Source organism: Mytilus galloprovincialis, chromosome 13 (genome assembly GCF_965363235.1).
Source record: "Mytilus galloprovincialis chromosome 13, xbMytGall1.hap1.1, whole genome shotgun sequence".
NCBI classification, from domain to species: Eukaryota; Metazoa; Mollusca; class Bivalvia; order Mytilida; family Mytilidae; genus Mytilus; species Mytilus galloprovincialis.
This window is the reverse complement of record NC_134850.1, coordinates 16,761,310-16,785,543: the sequence shown is the minus strand read 5'-3', so window position 1 is coordinate 16,785,543 and position 24,234 is coordinate 16,761,310. Positions and strand designations below refer to the sequence as shown.

Below are 24,234 nucleotides of genomic sequence, written 5' to 3'. Positions count from 1 at the left end.
GGAAAATAACTACAAAAGAGAGATAACTCTAAAGCTATAGAAAGCTTCTTACTGCTTGTGAATAAAACTTTTTTTTTAGGTTAGCGTGACATTTACCTAGCAAATATGTTGGATATTGGGAGTCTACGTGTTATGAATGTTCTCAAGAGATAGACAAACGCACAAACCATGAAACCAGCTCTTAGTCATCTAGTCCTTACACATTCTTTTTTCGATTTAATATGCAAACTGATTCTGATAACAACCGTGCACAAATTCGTAATGGTGGCGAAACAAAATGGGCAACCACTGACCAGACACAAATAAAATGAAGTATTAAGTTTACAATATTTTTTTTGTCAGAAACCCAGAATCATTTAGAATGAGCAGAAAAAAAGACAGCATGGAAAAGGCATATATAATTACTTATTTTATTTTTTATAAACTCAATCCAAGTTTCGAACCAGTATCTTATCATATGAATCGAATGCTTATATTTGTAATTTTATAGGTATAAACGCGTTGAAAGTGTTCACATTTTTAGTTTGAAGCATACGAAATAAGATTCATTCTTCGGAATGTCTTATTGTAATGTAAGTCATTGGTTGTCGTTGTTTCATATCTGTAATGTTAGTTTTTCGTTAATTTAGTATTTATAAATTATAAAGGCCTTTAGTTTTCCAGTTTGGATTTTTTTACATTTGTGTACGTCTTGGACTTTTACAGTTGACCATAAGGTAGTTGCAGGCAACCGGTGACAGATAATTGCCTTTTAACACGACACAGTAGTGGATAGTTGTCCTATTGACAATCATAAGACATCTCCTTTTTGGTATTAAAGCAATTTTAATGAAGTTTAATAATGTTGCAGTAATGACTCAAAATTTTTTTTTTCTTGGATTGATACAGTCGTGCGGAAAAGGCCAAATAAATGACATAAGGCAATAAGCATGAACGAAGAACAGGTATTGCAGTTTTCTAACAATTTTATTGTTAATAATTTATTATTATTGATAAATAAGTTTAGTTAATTTGCATGCAAACAAATTGAAATCATTACATAAATTAAGCACTATACAATTTAAAATTTGCACCAAAAATACAATGTTATGTCATTACAGATTCTTTAATAATTGTTTTAATATCACCACGGCCGCCATACTGAAGTCAGTGGTGCTTGATTTGCAGGAGACTGGACAACTGGTGAACCATGGAAACCTGAGTCGTTACAAGTGAGGTCAACAGGCCATAAGTATGGAGCGGACGGAGAAACAGATGATTTTCTTTCGCTGTTGCTGTAGGACATGTTAACGATTGGTGATGTGTTGTACCAGGTGTTGCTACTGAAAGCGGGTGATAACTGTTGGCACGTGTTGCTGTCTGCTGAGTAGTAACTGTTTGGAGTGCTTGCGGCAAATCTGTCGTCGCTGACGGTTGATGCACGTGACTCTGGTCGAGAAGTAGGTAGATGTGGTAGAGAATTAACGGCACACGTCATAAAGTTCTGTTGAGGAAAGACAGGTGACATGGCAGTTAGGGTCGATGATAGATGATTGGAAAGACTGGACACGATCTCGTTGCTGTAACCATGGATACTCTGGTGTCTAGATACTTCGTGAATGCATGTTGTGTAGCCTTGGAGGAAACTATGGACAGTTATCTGCTGTCTTTCTTGCTCTGAAAAGTCAAAAATCAGTATTAGTTATATTGAAATAAAAATTATAAAAAATTAAAAAATTAGATAAAAATACATAGTTACAATAGAGTTGCAATACACAGAACGGTTTAGAAACGATCAATGCCAACTTTCTCTTAATTATTACATGTAAACCCACGAGTTTGCTATAGTATTAATTCGTTCTGAGTTGACTCAAATTTCAAAGCCTATATACCAATAGAAAGGATGCTCTTTTCTTGACATATACCCCATTTATCTTCCTTTTTTTTTTTATATATTCCTTTAGTTCAACTGTGTTATAAGAAATCCTGAATATTTTAGTTAATCTAAAGGAGAATTAAAATAATTTTTTGCTTTTCTTTTTTTTAACAAAATCTACCAACACGCAACAGCAAAACATACGTGTAGTCTCGTTACTGATTTAATGAATTTTATAGTATTTACCTTCGATAACTTGTCTTTGCTGATGGTCTTCAATATATCTTACAGCCATGTCCATAATGTCTGCTTTTTCCATCTTTACATGTTCCTGAAAAAAGTTTTAAAAAAATATAATGAATAAAAGGAGATAATAAACTTTATAATCATGTATCATTTGGACATTTACATACCAAAATAAGGTGTTGTTGTCTTTTGACATTAGAGTTTATTTGTTTGTTTTGCCTAAGTTGACAGACGTTTCGATTTCAGTTTGAAATTGATATTAATTACATTTTGGTAAACAGCAGACGACAGTCTCGAGATAGAGCGTGTCATTTTTAGTAAAGTACCCAACGGGTATGATTCCGGAAAGTAAACTGTGAAGTGAATCAAGTCATAAATAATTAATGTACACAGTCTACACGTGCCAACGAAAGTTTGTCATTATTACATTTGACAAATTAGTATCAATTTAGGAAGATTTTATTTGTTAAACAAATACTGATTTCACGCTCCATTTCATTTTTTCCCCGTGACGTCAATTAAAAAAATGAGTTCGGGACGTGCAAGACTTTTTTCCATTCAAATTCAAAAACATTTTCTTATTTAAATAATAATAATTTGATAAAAAAATATATACATCGTCTTATAATGTTAGTACTTACCTCTTTGTTTGTATCCCGTAAAACCAGACTTTTAAGTTGCATAAGACTATTATTGATACGCTCACGTCGACGTCTTTCTGTCATTGGCTTACTTGTCTGAAAAAGTTAAAATAGATAAATATTAATAGTTTTGAAAAGAAAAAAAGAATTATTAAAAAAAACTATTAAAAGATAAAAAGAATTATTAAAAAAAAAACTATTAAAAGATAAAAAGAATTATTAAAAAAAATAAATTAAAAGATAAAAAGAATTATTAAAAAAAAACTATGAAAGAAAAAAAGAATTATTAAAAAAAATAAATTAAAAGATAAAAAGAATTATTAAAAAAAACTATTAAAAGATAAAAATATTTCAAAAATAAAAACTATGAGAAAATAAATGGAATAGATAGTCAAAACAAAAAACTTTTAAATAATAAATGAAATAAATAACAAATAAAAACTATTGAACAAATTTTTACTGAATGAATAAAAATAAACGAATACAGTATAATTAATGGTTATTCTATGTTATCTTTACTCTCAAAATGTATATTTTCAGTAAATAAAAAGAAAGTGAGAGTAAGTGCCATTTGGAAAAAAAGAATAAACGATTTAGTACTTTTTCCCTTTATAACATATGCGAAAAACAACAACTTCAGTAAATAAAGTAATAATGGAAAAAATAGGAATAAAATATTTTTTGCCTATATCGTTATTTTTAAATATGCAATTATAATTCAGTTCATAAATTTACAAGTCAATGTTTGAAATTTATTTTTTTATTTCTGCATTATTAAACATAGTATTAAACTATTTAATATTTAGATAACTTCTTCATTAATATTTTGTATGAAACACCGTTATAAATACCTTTCTCTTCTGCTGGCTCTCAATTTCTGTAAACTTCATGGTTAAATGTGTGTTGCTTAAAGTGTAATGTTAAGTACTGATTTTACAGTTAATATATCATATGGCACAAAATGAAACCAATTTGCTCAATTTTTACTATTTCCGACTTATGGCACGTGTGATCGTGATTTATGGCTTGACCTGTAAATTGCTGTATAAATATACCTGTCTTGTGAGTATTGCCACCGTTTCACCCCAGGAGAATTAACCGGGCGTGGCTTCATTACAAACAACGGACGTCTATATACTTGTCAATTAATACCTATATTACTGTCATCACATGGAGAGCTTTTATCGCTAATTGTAATATACACGTCTTTTAGAATTTAATACCTGTACTTACTTAATTTAGAAATTTGTTTTTATTGCAATTAAGCCATTAGTACTTATTATTCCCAAAGGTATAAGTGTTGAAATGTGATGGCGAGAGTAGACGTCCGAAATGAAATATAACTGTTTCTGCTGGACAGACTGTCTGATTATTTGAGTAATTAATAATTAATTACCATATATGCATTTTGATACACAATTTTTTAAAAGTCAATTGGTCAGATAATGAAATAACTGCTTTCTACAGAAATGACTGCCTGATTAATTGTTAAATTAGCAATCGATTTGCCAAAAATGCATTTGAGATGCAATTTTTTTTTAGAAACGTGGATTGGTCTTTTGACGGAGTTTGTCTCATTGACAAGCATACGATACTTTTTATATTTTTTAGATAAAAGTATAAAAAAAGATTGTCATATCACAGAAAAACGCGCTCACAAAGACATCTAGCATGCAATTGTGCAAATTTCATTGACGCTTTAAGGATCTCAGTATTTGTCCAATAGAACAAACTGTTTGCTATTCAAATTTTAAAAAATGTACACTTTTCTTATTTTTTTTTTATTTTTTGGTGAAATAAACTCAACTAAAAACTATTATTTCTGTTTTTGTTCGAACACAACACTCCCAGATTTCAATTTTCACAGAGCAGAGAACTTACCTTTTGATTGACATGAATTATTAAAATTGCTTGGGATATAAACATTATTTTTAAGTATTGTTTTTACTATTATAGATAAACCAAAAATAATGCTAAGGAAATACATGTATAGTTAATACCTGGGACCATTAGATTTATGTATTAATCCCAGCTAAAATCACAGTGAAGTTTTAAAATAAAGTATTCTGTTTCACGTAAGTATTATTAGTTTTATCAAACCCACAAATAAAAACAAAAAAACATAAAAATTATAAACTTTTGTATTTTAATACAGACTTTGCAGATATAAAATTTTGTAATTAATACATTTTACGCTATTCTCATAAATGTGGTGTTTTTTTTAAAAAGAAAACGTAACAAACACTATCTGTATTATAAAATGTTATCAAAGAGGGGCGAAATATACCAGAGGCACTTTCAAACTCATAGATCGAAAATAAACTAAAAACGACATGGCCAAAATAGAAAAAGACCAACAGACATTTAAAAGGGCACAAGACACAAGACACAACATAGAAAACTAATGACATCACGAACCCCACCAAAAACTAGGAAGATCTCAGGTTCCCCAGAAGGGTAAGCAGATCCTGCTCCACATGTGGCACCCGTAGAATTGCTTAGACATGTTATTACAAACTCTGTTAAACTTCTTTTTCGGTAGGTCACATTCGTGAAAAGAGAACAGGATTGTAGTTACGCCATCAGGAACATATCCGATATCATCTGTGAAACGGATATTCAATAACGGTCAACCATGCATTTCGCGATGGCGAAGCAAAATTTACAAAGGGTGATTTCAACTTCACCATTTGGAACTTTTGGTTTAATAGCTGTCTTGTGAGCAGCCACCCTCTATCAAGGAAATCAGGATAGCAAATACAAGCCCGGAAATATCGTATCAATTGAGAGATAGATATATACTGCGTATGCAGACTGCTGGAACGTTACTATATAGAAATGGAAAGTTCACAATTGGGAAGCTGACATCATCTCTTTTATCGCACAGTTGTGTGTTCAACCGAACTTGATGGTTTTGAAATTTCTAGATGTAAGTCAATTTATGAGGTAGACTAACTGCATCTGTTGTATCCTTTATCTCTATTCTTCAGTTCTATGGGATAGATGCGCTCTACATAATCACCAATTTCTGAATTATTCAGTGATAATTACCTCATCGAGTTATTGCAAGACGCGTACGGGATTGTTTTTCTCATTCCATCACTGTTATGATCAAACTGCTGAAAACAAGAATTGCAACGTTATAACAATGGGAAAACCATGAACCGTAAGCCGAAGGAAGACGACAGCACCATGACCAAAAGAAAAACAAACAACACAACAAAAGACAAAGAGGCAAAGAGTACTAAAGGGATATTCAAACTCTGAAGTTGAAACTAAACTTATAACGCAATGGCAAAACAGTGGCGGATCCAGAAATTTTCATAAGTGGGGGCCCACTGACTGACCTAAGAGGGGGCCCGCTCCAGTCAAACTTCAGTGATTCCCTATATAAGCAACCTATTTTTTCCCCCAAAAAGGGGGGGCCGGGCCCACTGCTCCCCCCTAAATCCGCCTCTGCAAAAGAAAAGATAAAACGACCAAAAAGACAAACAATAGTATACAAAATACAACATAGTCATAAACAATTTAGAGCAACACTTAGGCCGCCAAAAACCGGTTTTGATCTCGGAAGTTTAAGGAGATCTTCACATGCTGTACCCGTCATGTTAATGTAATTTCAAATCGGTAATAAGTATAATTCAGTAGCTTAGTAGCTAAGAATACAAAGCAACTTAATTTTAAACAGTGTTCCCCAGGACGTCGTGGTTATTTATTGACATATTGGTATAACGTGATTCTATTAGATGTTTTTTTTTCTTATAAATTGTGCTATGACTGTGCTGCTACAATTTCTAGGAACAAGATGGTATTTAAAATCCTCTGCAATTGACAAGATGCTATTGGCAGGTTTTTTCTCCCTTAGTTTGTGACGCAAAACCAAGCAGGTTGTTTGAGTCAGCATTAATGCAGAATATAAACTTTTAAAACAGGATAAAAGATATATGTTCATGGTATACTTCTGCGCAAGTGCTTGTATAAGCTAAAGGTATATATACAGGGCATTTTTTTTTAAATTGCGGCAAGGAAACGTTTAGAATACTAGTATAACTATGCTACAAAATTCCTGAGAGAGATTGGCTAAAAAAAAATTGACTCGTAAAACCAAAAAGAATCGGGTTCTTGTATATTATTCTATTTTATAGATTAAAAACTAGCTTTCGAAAAGTATCCTATTTAATGATCTTGGATTTTAGACAGTGTAATATTATAACCAAACAGTTAGATTTAGTGCCCCCAACTTCGTATAGAAGCCGAGGCGCTACAAAAAAGGGGAAATAAATGATCCCTTAGTACCCCTGATTAGGGAAGATAGCTTATGCGCTCATTGTTCATTATCTGAGATTGAGGGTGACTATCGTATTCAATTTGTCAACTACTTCAACACTTTTGTCCATTATTGTCGATTCTTTTAACCCCATCCACACCCTCATACTCGGACGGTATAAGAAGGGCCCAGAAGGTTAATTTGGTGATCACCTAAAAGAATGAGCCATATCGGTCAATCGTGGTTTTATTACATAAAATGCCACTTGTTATATTTTCAATATAATCAACACTGACACTGTCAGGTCATTTTTATGATACATATGTATATCCTATTTTCAAAGAATGCGCATGGTTATTGTACAAGGCGAAGATAAATAAACCGTAAAGAATTACAAAAAAAAGTGAAAACATTTTTTTTTAAATATTACAACTATTCCAACAAACAACAAATAAATTGAATAAGATTTCAGAAAAATGCTGGGATTATTCTTATCGAAAAAACAAATTTTAGGTTGTGTATCATTTTCATGTTTTAACAAACAGTCGATATTCCAATGAGTACAAATGGTGCACCCATAATAATAGACTTTTTTAAATGACATATTTGAAGCACAATTCATATATAACATCTCGAAACAATTAGAAAAGTCATCTTGCTGAAAGCTAGGTCTTTAATTTTAAGTTAAGATACATTGATGATATTGATGATGTTCTGTCAATGAATGGCTCACGTGAACAGCGCGTGTTCCATTTCATATGTCCCAATAATAGACATGAAGGATAAGATTATAGAAATTAACTACAGGGCCTGCTTCATGTCTAGTATATATCTGTCCAGTTTAAAATTAACATAGATGCACAACTTCAAACTTGGATCTATGAAAAACGCGATGATTTTAGTTTTCCACGTAAACCGCGATGAATCAAAGACATAAAAAAAGTAATGTAATCTCTGGATATTTCTACACAAGGACAATTTTGTTTCAATAACCGCTATTGAAGTCTTACACAGGAAAACACGAAAACAACTTGTTTGAAACTACACGAAACGGATTGAAGATACCAAGTAATTGTAAAAATATAAAGCAGTTACTGACCAAGCACACTCTTAACAAGTGTTTTGGCGTATTCCATTTGATATAAAACAAGTGCGACCATTGTGGTGACACAGTTTTTCCGCTTCATTGACTTTCATGCGTTACTTCGATTTCCGTTTTACAATTATCACGTGGTACATAATACACAACTACGGCCATATTGGTTACTGCATTCGTGTTCAAGCTAATAAGAAAGTTAGAAAATAGCAAAGGTAAACTTGCAGTGCACTGGTTTAGACACACAAGCATCTGTGGTACACATATTTACACCAAATCGAGGCCTTTGTCACCTCTAAAATGGCGTATTTTAATTGCAAATTCACATGAACTGTGACTGTCTGCTAAAATCGCGAGGATGGTAAAAAATGTGGAAAATATGTTTCTTCTGTTATGCGTGTAGCTATTTTTAGAAACACGGATAACGAAACTTCTTGTAACGCTCTGATATGTATAAATGTTTTATATTGGACTCTTCTTCTACAACTCCAGGCCATGTAAAAATGGAACACCACATGTGTTTATTCATTCCCATACTGTCCATTCCATCGCCTTATAAGTAAACAGATCAAACTTCCCAAATGCAATACATCTTATCGCTATTTGTCCGCCATTGCTGGATAACACACAGGTTCCCGTAAAATTTTGACGTCATAAAACAAAATATTTGACGCCACAATGGAAAAGTGATTGTTGTATGTGTCAAAAGTTCAAGTGGCCGGGTCAGCGGGGATTAGCGATAAGGTGTATACACTACCATCAAAAACCTAAAAGGGTTCCTACGAGTCCGCAAACAGTTGCGATAATTTATGTGTCATTGTCAAAAAAAACGATTTCTTCCAGATTATTCCTGGAACTAACCCACTAGCTTCCATGGGAGGGGGGGGGGGGGATCCAATGATCTTGGTAATCCCTCTTTAAAAACCACTGGGTAAGTCCTAGCTGCGTAACTGAACACTTAGGTCCTTTTTTTATTTTTTGACTGTCTGCGGACCTTCAAGCTATGGTTCTGCAGCTAGATTTGCCCTTGCCTTCCTTACAAGAAAAATTTGTCAATTAAATCGTCAATCATAAGAAAATTGCTTGACAGGAATTACAAATGAATTGATGTAACTGAAAACAACCAAAATTGTGACTCAGATAAAGTCACGATCCAGTTCTTCAGTGGCACAAATTTAACATTAAGGATGAAACATGGATCTTCAGTATTAAAAATACAATATGTAACTTTTTTAGATCAATTTCAATATTAACTGATGAATTTTGTTTTTTTTGCTTCCAACAGACATTCTAAAATTCAGCATGGCTAAGGAGGCTGCTCTGGCTCAAAATATTTTTCTCTTCATTTGACTTTTGAGGAGGTTTTCTTCCATAATTTTTAAAATTGGATGTTTTTATCCTATGTTTTATCTATGAGGCACCCTATTGCACATATGCCAGGCTACATAATTGCAAGGATATTGTCCAAAACATTTGTAGTTTAAATGGTTTTTTCATGTATTTGTAGGTTAAATAGAAATGGCAGATACATTGAATTTTGGTCCTGAGTGGTAAGTAACAAATCTTACTTAATTATTTTTATATGTTTAAAGTGAAAATTCGCAAAAAAACAAAAATTTGATATTATGTGCATCCTAAATAAATAAGCATATTTCCAAAATATTAAAGGTTTATTCGTCTAGATAAGTGAGTTATTAGATTTTTAAAATCGACTTTCAATTCTCGGGAAGATGCCATCTTGAAAACTAATGACCACGGATATCTAATAACCACAAAGTCCTAGTACCCAGCATGACATGTCCGTTAATCAGTGTTAAAATGACTTGTCAGGAAATTTCTTTGGAAAGGAGCTGCACTGTAAGCCACAATCTGTCTGAAATTTTAAGTCTTAAATTTCTGAGACATGACTCACATTACTGTAATTAAAACATTTTGAAAAAAAAAAGACACTAAACAATTTTTTTCAGTTTGTCATTACTAATTTTCAGAAGAAAGATTGAATAATTAGGCTAGCTGAGTAATTGTACATGTGATATCTGCAAGAGATATCTCTTAGCATAGAACCATATTTGAGAATGCATATACATCATTTAGACAGTAACCAATTGACAAAAAAAGATGTTCATTCTTTAATAGCATAGCGTGAAATATCAATTTTAAGTTCAGCTAGTAAACTTATATTTTTCAGAAATTTAAATATAGACAGGAACAAAAACATCATGGTTGAAGCAATACAATTACATAAATTTTCATATTTTTTTTTTATCAAAACCATTTTTTTCCCTTTGGTTTGAAATGGAAAAAGGTACCAGGAAGAACTAAAACAGTACTTTAAAAGGGGGGCAGTTTTTGCATTTTGCAAAATGTCCACTATTTGTATATCTTGTAAAAATGCATTTTGATGCAAATACATTTAATGTACTTAAAGTTGTTAACCTTTCCCTAATCCAGGCTCAGAGCCCTATCAGATGGAAACAATCCTGGCACTCCGCCCCCTTCACCGGGAATTATTGGAAAGTACAAGCTAGCAGATTACCGTTATGGCAAAGAAGAAATGCTAGCCCTCAACAATCCAAACCACACAGAGCCTCTAGAAGAAATAAAGAAATTCACATATATATATGTCGAAAAGCCACAGGAGCCCATCACCATGCAGTCTCTATCAGAGGAAGAGCAGGTACATTTTTTTTGCTGTAGCAACATTTCAATCTTATTTATATTTGTTTCCATGTTTTGAGGAAAAACATATCTCTATAGTGTGTAAAAAGCTAATCTGTTTGTGTCAAAATTCACATCCATAATATCATGACAATAAATTATCATTTCAGAAACTATGCCAGAATTATTTTATCACACTTATACACAGTCTAAGGCTTGTAAAATTACTTTCCCATACATAAGAAGTATTAATACAGTCTAATTAAATAAAAAAAATTGTGTTGGGCGCTGTGTCTGCAAAAGTTTATCATGAAGACTGTCACTGCCATTTTCTTCAATTTGTAAATTAAACAAATTACAAAATTCATGATGCTTCTTTCTTTGATTTTTTTTTAAATTACAGGCAATAGTTTTAAGCCGTTTATTTATTGCTTTTTTTCAGCGGTTAATGTCTCAGTCTGTTAACAGTACAGCAGTACTAAGAATGTTTGGACGAGGGGGGCCTCCTGGAGTCAGGGGTGGAAGAGGCGGTATAGAGAGAGGCAGAGGACGAGGTAAAAATTTTATCAACTAAATGTTTACTTCTATATTAAACTGAGTAATTCTTAATTTATATAGCTAAACTGCCATTGTGATTTGAATGATTGTTAATTTTTTACAATTTTAGTAAATGGCAAAATAGTTCTCCTGTCAACTTTTAAGTTTTGGTGATAAGGTATATTGCTATATAATTATATGTCACAGAACAGCTTTCAAATAAATACAAGTGAGCTATTAAAGGCCCTGACATATAAAAGATACCAATGAAACATTTAAACTCATAAGTCAAAAATAGATTGACAAAGCCATGGCTAAAAAAGTCTTAAGACCCAACAAACAATAGTACACAAAATACAACATAGAAATTTAAGACTGAGCAAGAGGAACCCACCAAAAAACAGGGTTGGTGATCCCAGGTGCTCTGATTTATATTTCACAATATAAATGTGAAGCATCATACCAGAAAACCAGCAACTTATCCATAGCAATTCAATATACACTAAACAAACAAATGCTAATATTAATCATTTATAATTCAAACTGTATACATTGTAATTCTTAGGTTTATTTGTAGGTCGAGGAAGAGGTGATAGTGGTTTTCTACAGAGAGGTATGTCAGCGGAGGAGGGAGGGGGATTTGGAAGACCTCCTACACACTCAAGATCAGATGGCTGGGAAGAAGTGTAGGTCTTACTTAAATGAAATCTTCATTTTGCTTTTAAAACAACTGCCTTGAAAGAAAGAAAATGAGAAATTAGCTATTTATAAATCTCAACTTGAAAATATATGTTTGCAGTTTTGAAAGAGTACATGTGGATGATTATCTATTTTCAATCCCCTGGATTCAAAATGCAATTTTTTCTTTTGGTTTATTGCGGATTATTCCCAATAGTTAAATGAGAACCTTTTAAAACTGATTTTTTTTTTCGGATTTGACATATTTGATTTTTCATTCATGTTTAATTTGACCTTAGCCAAAAATATAAATTCCTTAGATTTGAAATCTTATTTAAATAGTTAAAATTTGCTTATGTATACATGTAAAAAGACCGGAATTAATTAAATAAAAGTGGTTCACTTGATTGATAAGTCTTTTAAAGCTTATTTGATGCAATGAACCAAGCGTTGATTAAAATAGCTGATTTTTGTGATGGTAACTTAATAATACAATCCAAAAGAATGAATCAATTAGAAAGAAACTAATATAAAGTAACAAGCTTTTTACTGTTAATTGACTCATGAGAATCTATATTTCGTTTCCTTAATGTAAAAAAACCAAATTAATATTTATATCTTCTTTTATTTTCACTTGATTTTTTGCCAAATTAAATATACTTTTGCAGAGGTGCAAAGAGAAACTACAATCCACGGTTTGATGAAGAAGGAGGACCACAGAGACAGTTTCACAGATCATTAAGTAACGAAAACTGGAGGGACCGGGGAGGGGAGCATGAGGAGGATGAAGGTGACTGGAGAAAAGCAGGGTCTAAATGGAGTAAGTCAAATAAATCTGTGGACATTTATCCTGATTCAGATAAAAGTACCTTATGTTTTGATTTTTCACTGTGAAAATCAACTCTTTGTATGGGAGGGATTTACTTTGAAATTTATCTAGAATTATAAAAAAAAGAGTTGTTTCTTGATAGTCCCCTATAGTCCTTCTAAAGTAAATAGATGTAGTATATTCTGTAACGGAAATTTTTGGCTGGATGTCTTCAATTATGTGTATGTTGTTGGAAAATAATTTAACTGTACCTCTAGTTAGTTTTGACAATCTATTATATTTTTTCAATTATCTTCAAAAACTGTTAATTCTATTTCTTCATTAACAGACACAAGAGCTCATTCTATTATTTTATTATCAGACACAAGAGGTAACTGGCGAGAACCAATTAACCGAGGAGATAGGGGAGGCTTTGATGAAAGACCACAGCCTAATGGATTACCAAGGGCAGGCTTTGACAAAGGGAGACAATACCAAAGAAATCGTATCAGTGAATCATGGGATGAAGATGGTAAATTATTGTGAAAAAAAATAGGAAGTTTTGTTGAAAAAGTTCAGTGTATTATTGCGTTGAGTGTTCATGCAATGCCATTTCTTATACTGTGGATTTATTATAACTTGGGGCATACCATCTTTTAAGGGTAAAGAATAATCACTAATTAAAATGTTCAACGGAATACACATTTTCTGTAGAATTGAATTAAGACTTCGACAAAATCATGAAATACATTTTTTTCTCAATCCACTAAATTTGTTTTACCATGGAAATAATTGAATCCACAGTAACTTATTTTAACTTGACATTCATTGCTGGTTATTATTTACAATAATCACCCAAGAAATAAGTTAATGGATTGTTCATCATACAACCTTTAACAATGATCAAAACCAATATCATTTAATGAATTATAAAAGTAGGGTATAAAAAACACACAATAGATAAAAATGAATGACCTAGTTTAAACATATAACATCAATGAAAAATACTGTGACAACTAGTCTGCTGGCTTCTTATTGTGTGTTAAAGAGTGATTTTTGAGCCCTTGGATGAATTTAATCTAAATTTGTGTTACTAGATAATATGCCAGAATGGAGTATGCCTGACACTACAGGAGATGATGTTGGAACATTTGACTCAAGTGGTGCTTTTGTATCTACAAAGGTAGGTGTAACGGTTGGCCAAAATTTAGGGTTAAACAACCTGATAATGGCTGTTTCAAATTTGTATGCATGGGGAATGGGAGGCACTCAAATCTATAAATTGTGGGTGGTGCATTTTCCTTAGAATTTAGTAAGAATCTTTTAAAATCTTTAATAAAGCACAAATTACACCCATAAGTGGGCCAAAGGCATGACAATTACATGTAATAACAACAATATAATGATGACATTAAAATTTACATATAAAATAAACCAAAACATTAAACACAACAAATGACCTCAAGTGCCCGCTGTCCTCAGTTCCATAAACTGTTTAACCCTTTCGCCGATGAGTCCCGGTTTACCGGGATTCGCGCTTCAGACAGCTGACGTTGAGTCCCGTTTTACCGGGATCAGAATACATGTTTTATATTTCCCGCTCAAAACAGTGCAAACATGAGTTATCTTTCTTTGATGAATACCCGGATGAAAGTGTAAACATGGCGCTTCCGTTTGTTGAAAACCATGTCAAAATCAGAGGAAATTTACGGAATTTACGAGAATTTGAAATGAGGGAAATTTTTTTTGAAAGAATATGGAAGAATTAAAGCCAAACTAGTATACTTTTTATACGACCGCAAAATTTGAAAAATTTTTCGCCGTATATTGCTATCACGTCGGCGTCGTCGTCGTCGTCGTCGTCGCCGTCCGGCGTCCGAATACTTTTAGTTTTCGCACTCTAACTTTAGTAAAAGTGAATGGAAATCTATGAAATTTTAACACAAGGTTTATGACCACAAAAGGAAGGTTGGTATTGATTTTGGGAGTTTTGGTCCCAACATTTTAGGAATTAGGGGCCAAAAAGGGCCCAAATAAGCATTTTCTTGGTTTTCGCACTATAACTTTAGTTTAAGTTAATAGAAATCTATGAAATTTTGACACAAGGTTTATGACCACAAAAGAACGGTTGGGATTGATTTTGGGAGTTTAGGTTTCAACAGTTTAGGAATTAGGGGCCAAAAAAGGGCCCAAATAAGCATTATTCTTGGTTTTCGCACAATAACTTTAGTTTAAGTAAATAGAAATCAATGAAATTTAAACACAATGTTAATGACTACAAAAGGAAGGTTGGTATTGATTTTGGGAGTTAAGGTCCCAACAGTTTAGGAATTAGGGGCCAAAAAGGGACCCAAATAAGCATTTTTCTTGGTTTTCGCACGATAACGTTAGTATAAGTAAATAGAAATCTATGAAATTTAAACACAAGGTTTATGACCATAAAAGGAAGGTTGGTATTGATTTTGGGAGTTTTGGTCCCAACAGAATAAGGGGCCCAAAGGGTCCAAAATTAAACTTTTGATTTCATCAAAATTGAATAATTGGGGTTCTTTGATATGCCGAATCTAACTGTCATGACTGTGTATGTAGATTCTTAACTTTTGGTCCCGTTTTCAAATTGGTCTACATTAAGGTCCAAAGGGTCCAAAATTAAACTTAGTTTGATTTTGACAAAAAATGAATTAGTTAGGTTCTTTGATATGCTGAATCTAAAAATGTACTTAGATTCTTGATTATTGGCCCAGTTTTCAAGTTGGTCCAAATCGGGGTCCAAAATTAAACTTTGTTTGATTTCATCAAAAATTTAATAAATGGGGTTCTTTGATATACCAAATCTAACTGTGTATGTAGATTCTTCATTTTTGGTCCTGTTTTCAAATTGGTCTACACTAAAGTCCAAAGGGTCCAAAATTAAACTTAGTCTGATTTCAACAAAAATTGAAATCTTGGGGTTCTTTGATATGCTGAATCCAAAAATGTACTCAGATTTTTTATTATGGGCCCAGTTTTCAAGTTGGTCCAAATCAGGATCTAAAATTATTATATTAAGTATTGTGCAATAGCAAGTCTTTTCAATTGCACAGTATTGCGCAATGGCAAGAAATATCTAATTGCACAATATTGTGAAATAGCAAATTTTTTTTTAATTAGAGTTATCTTTCTTTGTCCAGAATAGTAAGCAAGAAATATCTAATTGCAAAATATTGTGCAATAGCAAGATTTTTTTTTTAATTGGAGTTATCTTTCTTTGTCCAGAATCAACTTAAATCTTTGTTATATACAATATACAATGTATATTCACTTTTTACTACCAACTGATAAATTAAAATAATCTTTACCATTCAGTGATAACAAGCAGTTTTTTTACATCTTAATATTTTATGATGTATTTAAATGAGTAGTTATTGTTGCAAACTCCATTAGAAATTTTAATTGAGATTAGTTTTGGAATAAGGGAAAGGGGGATGTGATTAAAAAAATTGGGATCAATTTTTCTCATTTGAAATTTCATAAATAAAAAAGAAAATTTCTTCAAACATTTTTTTGAGAGGATTAATATTCAACAGCATAGTGAATTGCTCTAAGAGAAAACAAAAATTTTAAGTTCATTAGAACACATTCATTCTGTGTCAGAAACCTATGCTGTGTCAACTATTTAATCACAATCCAAATTTAGAGCTGAATCCAGCTTGAATGTTGTGTCCATACTTGCCCCAACCGTTCAGGGTTCAACCTCTGCGGTCGTATAAAGCTACGCCCTGCGGAGCATCTGGTTTGACATAAAATGTCGTTTTATGTACAAAACACTTGGAATGGACATTGTTCAGTGTGAGGAATTTGTACAGCCTCATAAAATTTTTCAAAAGTTTGCCGTTTTGGGTTAAAAAATTACGATTTGGGGTCAAAGAGAAGAATTTTGAGAATTTCACCTAGATAATGCCGAAAATTTGAAAATTTGAATATTTTATGAGAAAAAAATTATCAAAACATGAATAAAACTGTGAACATGGTGTTAGTGAATGAAATAAATACACAAAAGACACAACAATAATGAAAAGTAAGACCTATGATGGAACCAGTAATAACTTAAAATTGAAGTGATGGCTGTTTGTTTTATTATGGCCACTGTCTGAAGGCTTACTTTTACATTTGTCTGAGCTTGTTAAAAATAATTTTCTTTCTGCACTGATAGATATCTATTTAAACCAAACATAGAAAGTTTCTAGTGGTTTGTCCAATAATTTGAAAATTGAGAAGTGTCAAACCTTCAAGATCATGAAGATTGTTACTGTATGCACATTTATAAAATTTCTATAATGACAGCTAGATGTATTGTGTGTAAACAAATAAATAAAAACTTTTAACTTCTTCACACTTTCTTGCAAAGGGATGGTACAAATCTGTAGATTAATTAAGGGCTTCATTTTAACAAAATTTCTTTGCAGACTGTATTCTAACAAAAAATTTTAAGTGCAAGTAATTTTGTTTTTTTCTTTGTTGCAGAAAAAACCTGGTGAAAAAGGCAGTGAAAATCATGAAAGAAGAGAACCCCATACAGAAACCAGTGAAAAGAAAGACAATGTTAAACATAAATCACCAGACAAACCCAAAGTAGAAACAAAAGTAGAAACAGACAAAGTGAAAAGACCTCCACCAAATCTCGAAAACAGACAAAACAAAAGTGAAAATGCAAATAAAAGAACATTGGAACCCCGTGAAAACAAGACAGTGACTTCAGAATCGCCAGGTCAAAGTTCAAAACCTGTAAATAGTAGACAGAAGGAAAATAATAATGAGGTGAAAGTGTCTAAGGAAAATAATAGTGCTCAAAATGATTTTTCAAAGAGTGAAGCGACAATGAAAAACGAGGAGACTAATGTAAGTTTGAAGAAGGAAAAAGTCGAGGCAGAGACACTAGCCCGGCTGCAGGCAGCTGCCGAAAATGTGGTGTTGTCAGCCATGACGGCAGAGGTACAAATAGGTTACTTCTCTTTTTTGCAGAGTTGCTTCCCTTATACTGAATGACTGCAAAATAAAATTTACTTAAAATTCTTAAGAAATTTAAAAAAAATCTGAAGAATACAAATTGAATTATGATACATTTACCATGTTTATATAATAGACAGAGAGATCTTTTGGGAAAATTGAGTGTTATTTAAGCTGTACTTTATTTTGAATATCTGTTGTAAGTGGATGTAAATAGCAAAACAGGGAAGTAACCACTTAATCTTCTGTTTGTTGTGTGAGTTATCTACTCTTAGCTGTTCTATTTAACATTTCCTAAACCTGTAAAAGTCTGGGCTGTTCCATAAAAACATACATGGAACTGTATGAAAGCACTTCAAAATCTCAAATATTGATGGTTTTCAAAATACTTTTTGTACAGCGAAAAATGGAACATCTTCACTAGCCAAGGGTTACGATCCACTCCCGTTCTCTTCACCCTTGGCAGATTAAGCCAACATTTGTGATAACAATGTTGCACCATCTAATGGAAGATCAAAGTCACGCCCATTCCGAATGCATAATTCTTGACCAATGGTAGCACTTCAACTCTTCAATTTGGAGGTATAAATATGGTAGCGTCTAGATTCGACACATTTGGTAGAGCCGGAAATGAAAATATACGTCAATATTCATGCATTTGTATATGAAACATACACAGGAACTTTCATTAGTTGATTAAAAACATTCAAGTTGTCACTAAATATAGTCGTATGTTTAGGGATGTAAACACGTGGCAATTGTTTACAAACACTTTCTACATTTACATGTGATCATGTTATAGGCGCTTTTTGATTGGATCAATCCGCCAAGGGTGAAGAGAATGGGAGTTGATCGAAACCCTTGGCTAGGAAAGATGAAAATGGAAGTGAAATTCTAAAATTGTCTCTCTAGTTGGTTATCTATTTTCAAAGTCCCTTTAAAGGTACCATGCATGTTAAAATGGAACAGGTCTTAGACATTTTATCTTGATATATTGATGTTAACTGCAGTTTCAAATTGTGTAAATTGTTATCCCCCAAAAAAATATTTTAGTATTGAATTTATACTGTAAAGTAAAGCTGTTTGTTTGACACAAATTAGAAGCAAGTCTGTCCAGTCTTGTTAGAGCTCTCATGGATAGTATAACATTTTGTCTCAAGTTTCTTCTGTTTCATTTAATTTACTGCACAGTTACATGTATATATACATGATATATGAGGGTTTCTTCCATCTTTATAATAAATAAAATTGCGGGTTTCTATTTCAGAATCTGATGTATTACAGTGTTCTCCCCAGGCCGTTTTAGCGTCGCGGTACCGCGACGCTATATTTTTTCACCGTGATGCTATAATAATTCCCGCGATGCTATAATTATTCCCGCAACGCTATAATTATTTTGGAGGTGCTATTTTACTTGTCCTCAATTTTGAACTTTCAACCATTATCGATTATGATCATAAAAATTATATCACCTTTAATTGTAATCCCTTTAAGTCGGACACTAAAGGCAATTAAGAGATTAAATAGTTAGGTGTTAATTGCCCTCAGGGTGATAACTGTTTGGATGCGAATATCCCAAGCTGACACTTGTGACATGACTAATACCACGTATCTGCAATCGCCAATTTCGACATGGAAAAATGCAATCACAAAACAATTTGAAATCTACGTTTTGTATTACGAAATTTCAAAGATTGAAACGATTTTTTTTTTTTAAAAGGTCGTTTATTTGTGCAACTCTCCAAAAATTACTTTCTTTCTCTTCCGTTAATACGAGAGCGAGAATTTTGGTTTAGAGCTAAAATAAGTTTAATACTTCTTTAAAAATTTATCATAATTGGCTTAAGTTTATGTTTGATCCATTTAATGCATTAAAAGCGTCTTATTCATTGACAATCTCTTGTCAAACAATGTTTATTCTCGGACTCATTTTCGTAAATTTTTCTACGGCCGCCATTGCACATTTTTGTGTAAACTACGGATCGGAATCGGAACAGATATGACAAAAATCCGCATTTTCACGATAATGATAACAGATTGACAGTAGACAGAAAAAATATACCAAGAGAGAAAACTACGCATTAACAGACTATTTGTTAGATAACTTTGTTAAAAATACATATCATTTTGATGTAAAGATAAGAAACAACTGGGACTAATTCATTGAGTGCCATGAAGCAATGAATTTCATAAACATGATAAAAAAAAGTTTTTAAATTGATTTTTTTTTTTGCAACTTTTTTTTAAATTGATATAATATAAAAAATAGTTAATTTTGTGTACTATATATTTAGTTTTGTATATATACAGGTTGATCTATAATGAACCATTCATTCATTTGACTTATTGTTGGGTACCTGAAACCACATATTTAATTTTTATTTGGCACAAAGAGGAAAAAAATAATTCTGTAACTATAAATGAATAAAGAAAACATAAACTGAAACAACTGTTTTTGTGGTTAAAGTTTAATTGTATTCTCAGTTATGAATTGAACAATATAAACTAAAACATATAAAGGAAATACAGCATCAAGGCGACGCGACAAACGACATTAAAAAAAATAGTTATTTTTTTTTACGCAAAATGTGATGCTATCCAAAATTTCTGGGGAGAACACTGTATTATGTGTCTATGGTATGACTTCGTTTGAACATTGCTTTTATATAATCTGTATGACCATATATTTTAGCATTACCTATATCCTTATGCTTATTGTTAATTTTTTCATTCTTATGGTTTTGGGTCACTGTCTTATAGACATTAACCCACATGTTCTTTTGTTCATATTTAGGATGATGAGAAAGAGAAGATGGTTCCTCGTCCAGCCAAAGATTCTACAGCATTACCGTCAGATCATGAAGATGCACTTAAATGGTTTTATAAAGATCCTCAGGGAGATATGCAAGGTATTGTCATCTGGAAAATTTCCATTTTAGCTGAATTGTTTTCTTCTTAAAAATGAAATTGTTAAAGCAGTACTCAAATGATACAAAGAACTAATTGAACTACCAGATTAAATCTGTCTACTAAATAGCAGTCACTCTCAAAGGATCCTTAGATAACCATATTCAAAGCAAAAGTTATGCCTTGACTAAAATATCACAAAGAAAATTTTTGGGTGACAACAATTTCCTTCTTTTATACTTATATTCATTTATTTTCATTGATTGAGGGAGAATTGTATTTTCACTGATATCTGGTTTCATGGTTTTGCAATTCTGCATACAAGCCTATTGTAAATGTGTACTTTTTGAACATTTAAACATGATGTTTTCCTACATGAAAATTTGGAAGAAATGCACGAAAATTGGTAATGGTGCAGGTGCATTGTATCATGTGAATAATTCTGAATCTACTTTAATAGTATTTGTATGATATATTGCTTATATTTCTTAAAAATTGTTTGGAATTCATAAAAAAATATAAGATTGTATGTGGTATTTTCTTTTGTAGGTCCATTTACACCAAATGAAATGGCTGAATGGTTTAGTGCTGGTTATTTTACCATGAATTTACAAGTAAAAAGAGGCATTGATGAAAAAATATCTCCTTTAGGTAAATATTAAACTAAAAGTTTTGAGATAACTATAGCCTATAGTCAGCTTAGAAACGACCCAGATATCAACAATGACAAACTTCAAGCGAGAAACCTCAAAGACATTGCAAAAACAATTTAAGCTAAAAATAAGTATATATCACCTGATGTTAAGTGGAAAATGCAAAATTTTCTTCTTGTAGAGAAAAGCACATTCATACGTTTCGCACATTGACAGGATCTTGTTGATGTCTAAAAAAATTTTTTAGCTTCTGATATTTTGTATGAACAGCTACATATATATTCGTACTTACCAAATGTTGAGTGATAAACTTCTTGCAACCTGATATTTAGTGATGTTTATAAGCAGTTTCAAAATTAGAATGATAAAATTAAATTGTGTTCATTATTGTTTGAAAAATTTCATGTTTTAATCTGTAATGTATTCAGGAGAACTGATTAAAAGTTGGGGAAGAGTACCATTTTTACCTGGTCCATCACCGCCTCCAGCTTTAGTAAGTATTAAACATAAGATGGCTAACATCATATTTACTAGCAAGTGTTCATAATTAAAGTCTGAGTTTGCTTCAACTATTTTGCTTGATGTGTTCCAGCTAGGATTTAGGAGCATAATTTTTAGATGAAGGTCACATTAGTGCTATTTGTCAAGCCTTTGACTTTAGTCGAAAAAGCAAGACTAAGCGATCCTACATTCCGTCGTTGGCGTCCACAAATATTCACCCTGTGGTTAAAGTTTTTGAAATTTTAATATCTTTCTTAAACTATCCTAGATTTTTACCAAACTTGGACAGAAGCATGTTTATGATCATAAGATAGTATCCAGAAGTAAAGTTTGTAAAAATAAAATTCCATTTTTTTTCTTACAATCAAAAGATAATTTCTAGAGGAATATTTTATTGATTAATTTCCTCATTTTTGTTGAGCATGCGATTAACAGAAAGAGTAGGCGAGTCACTGGGTTCCGCGGAACCCTTACAAATTTTTTTTGATACAAGTAGACACAATTTCATCTAACTAGTATAAATTCATCTACAACACATAATGTCATAAATGTTGTGCACCTGCTCTTTTAAGTTTTAATGTGATAGAATTTTGGGCTTATCAGTACCAAAACAAGGACTTAGCCATTTATCACAACCATGGGTAGAAATTAATGCTAGTCTGGTAGTCCGGGACCAGTAGAATGTGTGTCGGATCAGTAGATTTTGTCAGCTGGTGGTCCGGCGGACCATTAGAAATTTGTCGATAAAATTCACTGATTACATCGCAATCTCTGTTTGTTTACAAAACAATTTTCCTGTGAAATCAATTACACAGTACTGGAGGGTATTACAATTGATCAAGTTAATTAATATCTCGGGTGAGCGTCCTTCACAACAATATAAAATGTGGAAATTTTTGGAAGGAGTTAAACCGCCGGACAAAAAAATTAAAATAAGTGAAAATCAAAACATGCAAAAGGAAGGACATACCGGAATGACAATGTTGATTTCATTGCAAAAGTGGAACGTCAAAAAGTTGTAAATTATATAAATGAAAGTAAATTTATTTCAGTTATTTGTGATGGTTCTACTGATAGTGGAATTCTTCAGACGACCCAGTCAGGCACCCTATGGTCATCGTGAGGATTGTGATGACGTGGAAGACAATGTTGATATTTTTTTTGTCCTTGATCCTGATTTTGAAAAAGAAGATTTTTGAGATTATCAAAGCCTTTATCAAAATCAGAATCAAGATTATCCCTTTGTTCCTGTCTAGCTTATGTAAACGAAAGCATCAAAATAAAATTAAACATTTATCATTTATATTAGTGTTTGTCAAATGAATGTCATTTTTGCAGGACCAGTAGATTTGGAGCCGGACCAGTAGAGTTTTCAGTCCACTGGTCCGGCTAGCCAGTACACAAAAAAGCTTAAATTCGACCCCTGATCGCAAAACAAACCATCCTTTGAAGACTTCCTTTGAAGACTTACATATTCTTATTATATTAAAATATTTTGATAAATTTTATTTATGCTCTATCCGCTAGGCATTAAGTATCACCCTTTACTGTCTGTTTTTCTGTCCTTATGTCTGTCTTATTTTTGTTTCCACATTCTCATGGCAGTTTTCCTTATGCGAGTTATATTAAAGTTGTTCACAATGCAAAGGCAGTGAGTCACTTACTGTTTTAGAAATATGTCCTTTTATAACTTTGGAAATTGAAATTATTTTCTTTTCCACTGGCATTTTATCGTATTATAAGCAAGCTTGGTTTGGGTCATTCATGTCCACAGACACATTCTTCTCTTATATTTAAATGTGTCATTTTTATTTCAGAATACCCCAACAAGTCAAGCTACGGCAGACCAACAAGAACAGATGAAGGCCTTACAACAGATGCTTGTCCAACAACAAATGATGCAGCAACAGTTTTTAATGAGGTAACAACATCTGTACACTAGGTCTATGTTTATTGTAGGTTATATGGTTACTGAAAATACATACTGTAGATTTATTAATTATTTTTCACGGGTTCCAGATTTTTGAATTTACAGGGAAGAAACATTTTCAAACTCCATTTTCACGGTTCATTTGATATTCAAAATTGACTGCAGTTGTAACAAGTTAAAGAAATATTGTGTACTGTGTCCTATTTAAACTTTTAAAAGAATTGTGGTTAGATGATACTAATGTTTTTAAATAAAAAAAAAGAAATTGAACATTATAAAGCCAATGAAATAGCCTATGAAATTTTTGTATGATCAGCATGCCATAGCACTAGGTGCATATAGCAAAATTAGCAAAAATTTGTAGGCAAATCTGTAGTAATTTTGCATAGTCATTCAGGTAGATTTTAGTGAGACCTGGATATTGAACTTAAGGTATTCCAAACTCTTTGACAAAAACTTATTTTGCTCGTT

General features: G+C 32.2%; 1 protein-coding gene across 3 annotated transcripts in view; it reads left to right on the top strand.

Annotated features, from left to right (window-relative positions):
- Positions 1-8,226: 8,226 nt before the first annotated feature.
- Positions 8,227-24,234, top strand: part of LOC143056632 (GRB10-interacting GYF protein 2-like) — a 32,137-nt gene continuing 16,129 nt past the window's right edge. Inside the window, exons 1-13 of one of the 3 annotated variants that reach the window (XM_076229788.1) lie at positions 8,227-8,320; positions 9,613-9,655; positions 10,557-10,782; positions 11,206-11,317; positions 11,878-11,986; positions 12,647-12,798; positions 13,169-13,318; positions 13,884-13,969; positions 17,290-17,757; positions 20,567-20,681; positions 21,229-21,330; positions 21,761-21,825; positions 23,651-23,754. In XM_076229788.1, coding sequence (XP_076085903.1) covers positions 9,624-9,655; positions 10,557-10,782; positions 11,206-11,317; positions 11,878-11,986; positions 12,647-12,798; positions 13,169-13,318; positions 13,884-13,969; positions 17,290-17,757; positions 20,567-20,681; positions 21,229-21,330; positions 21,761-21,825; positions 23,651-23,754 — 1,721 coding nt within the window. In that variant the 5' untranslated portion in view covers positions 8,227-8,320; positions 9,613-9,623. The remainder of the gene's footprint in view (positions 8,321-9,612; positions 9,656-10,556; positions 10,783-11,205; positions 11,318-11,877; positions 11,987-12,646; positions 12,799-13,168; positions 13,319-13,883; positions 13,970-17,289; positions 17,758-20,566; positions 20,682-21,228; positions 21,331-21,760; positions 21,826-23,650; positions 23,755-24,234) is intronic. The other 2 variants (XM_076229787.1, XM_076229789.1) reach the window with 2 other exon arrangements.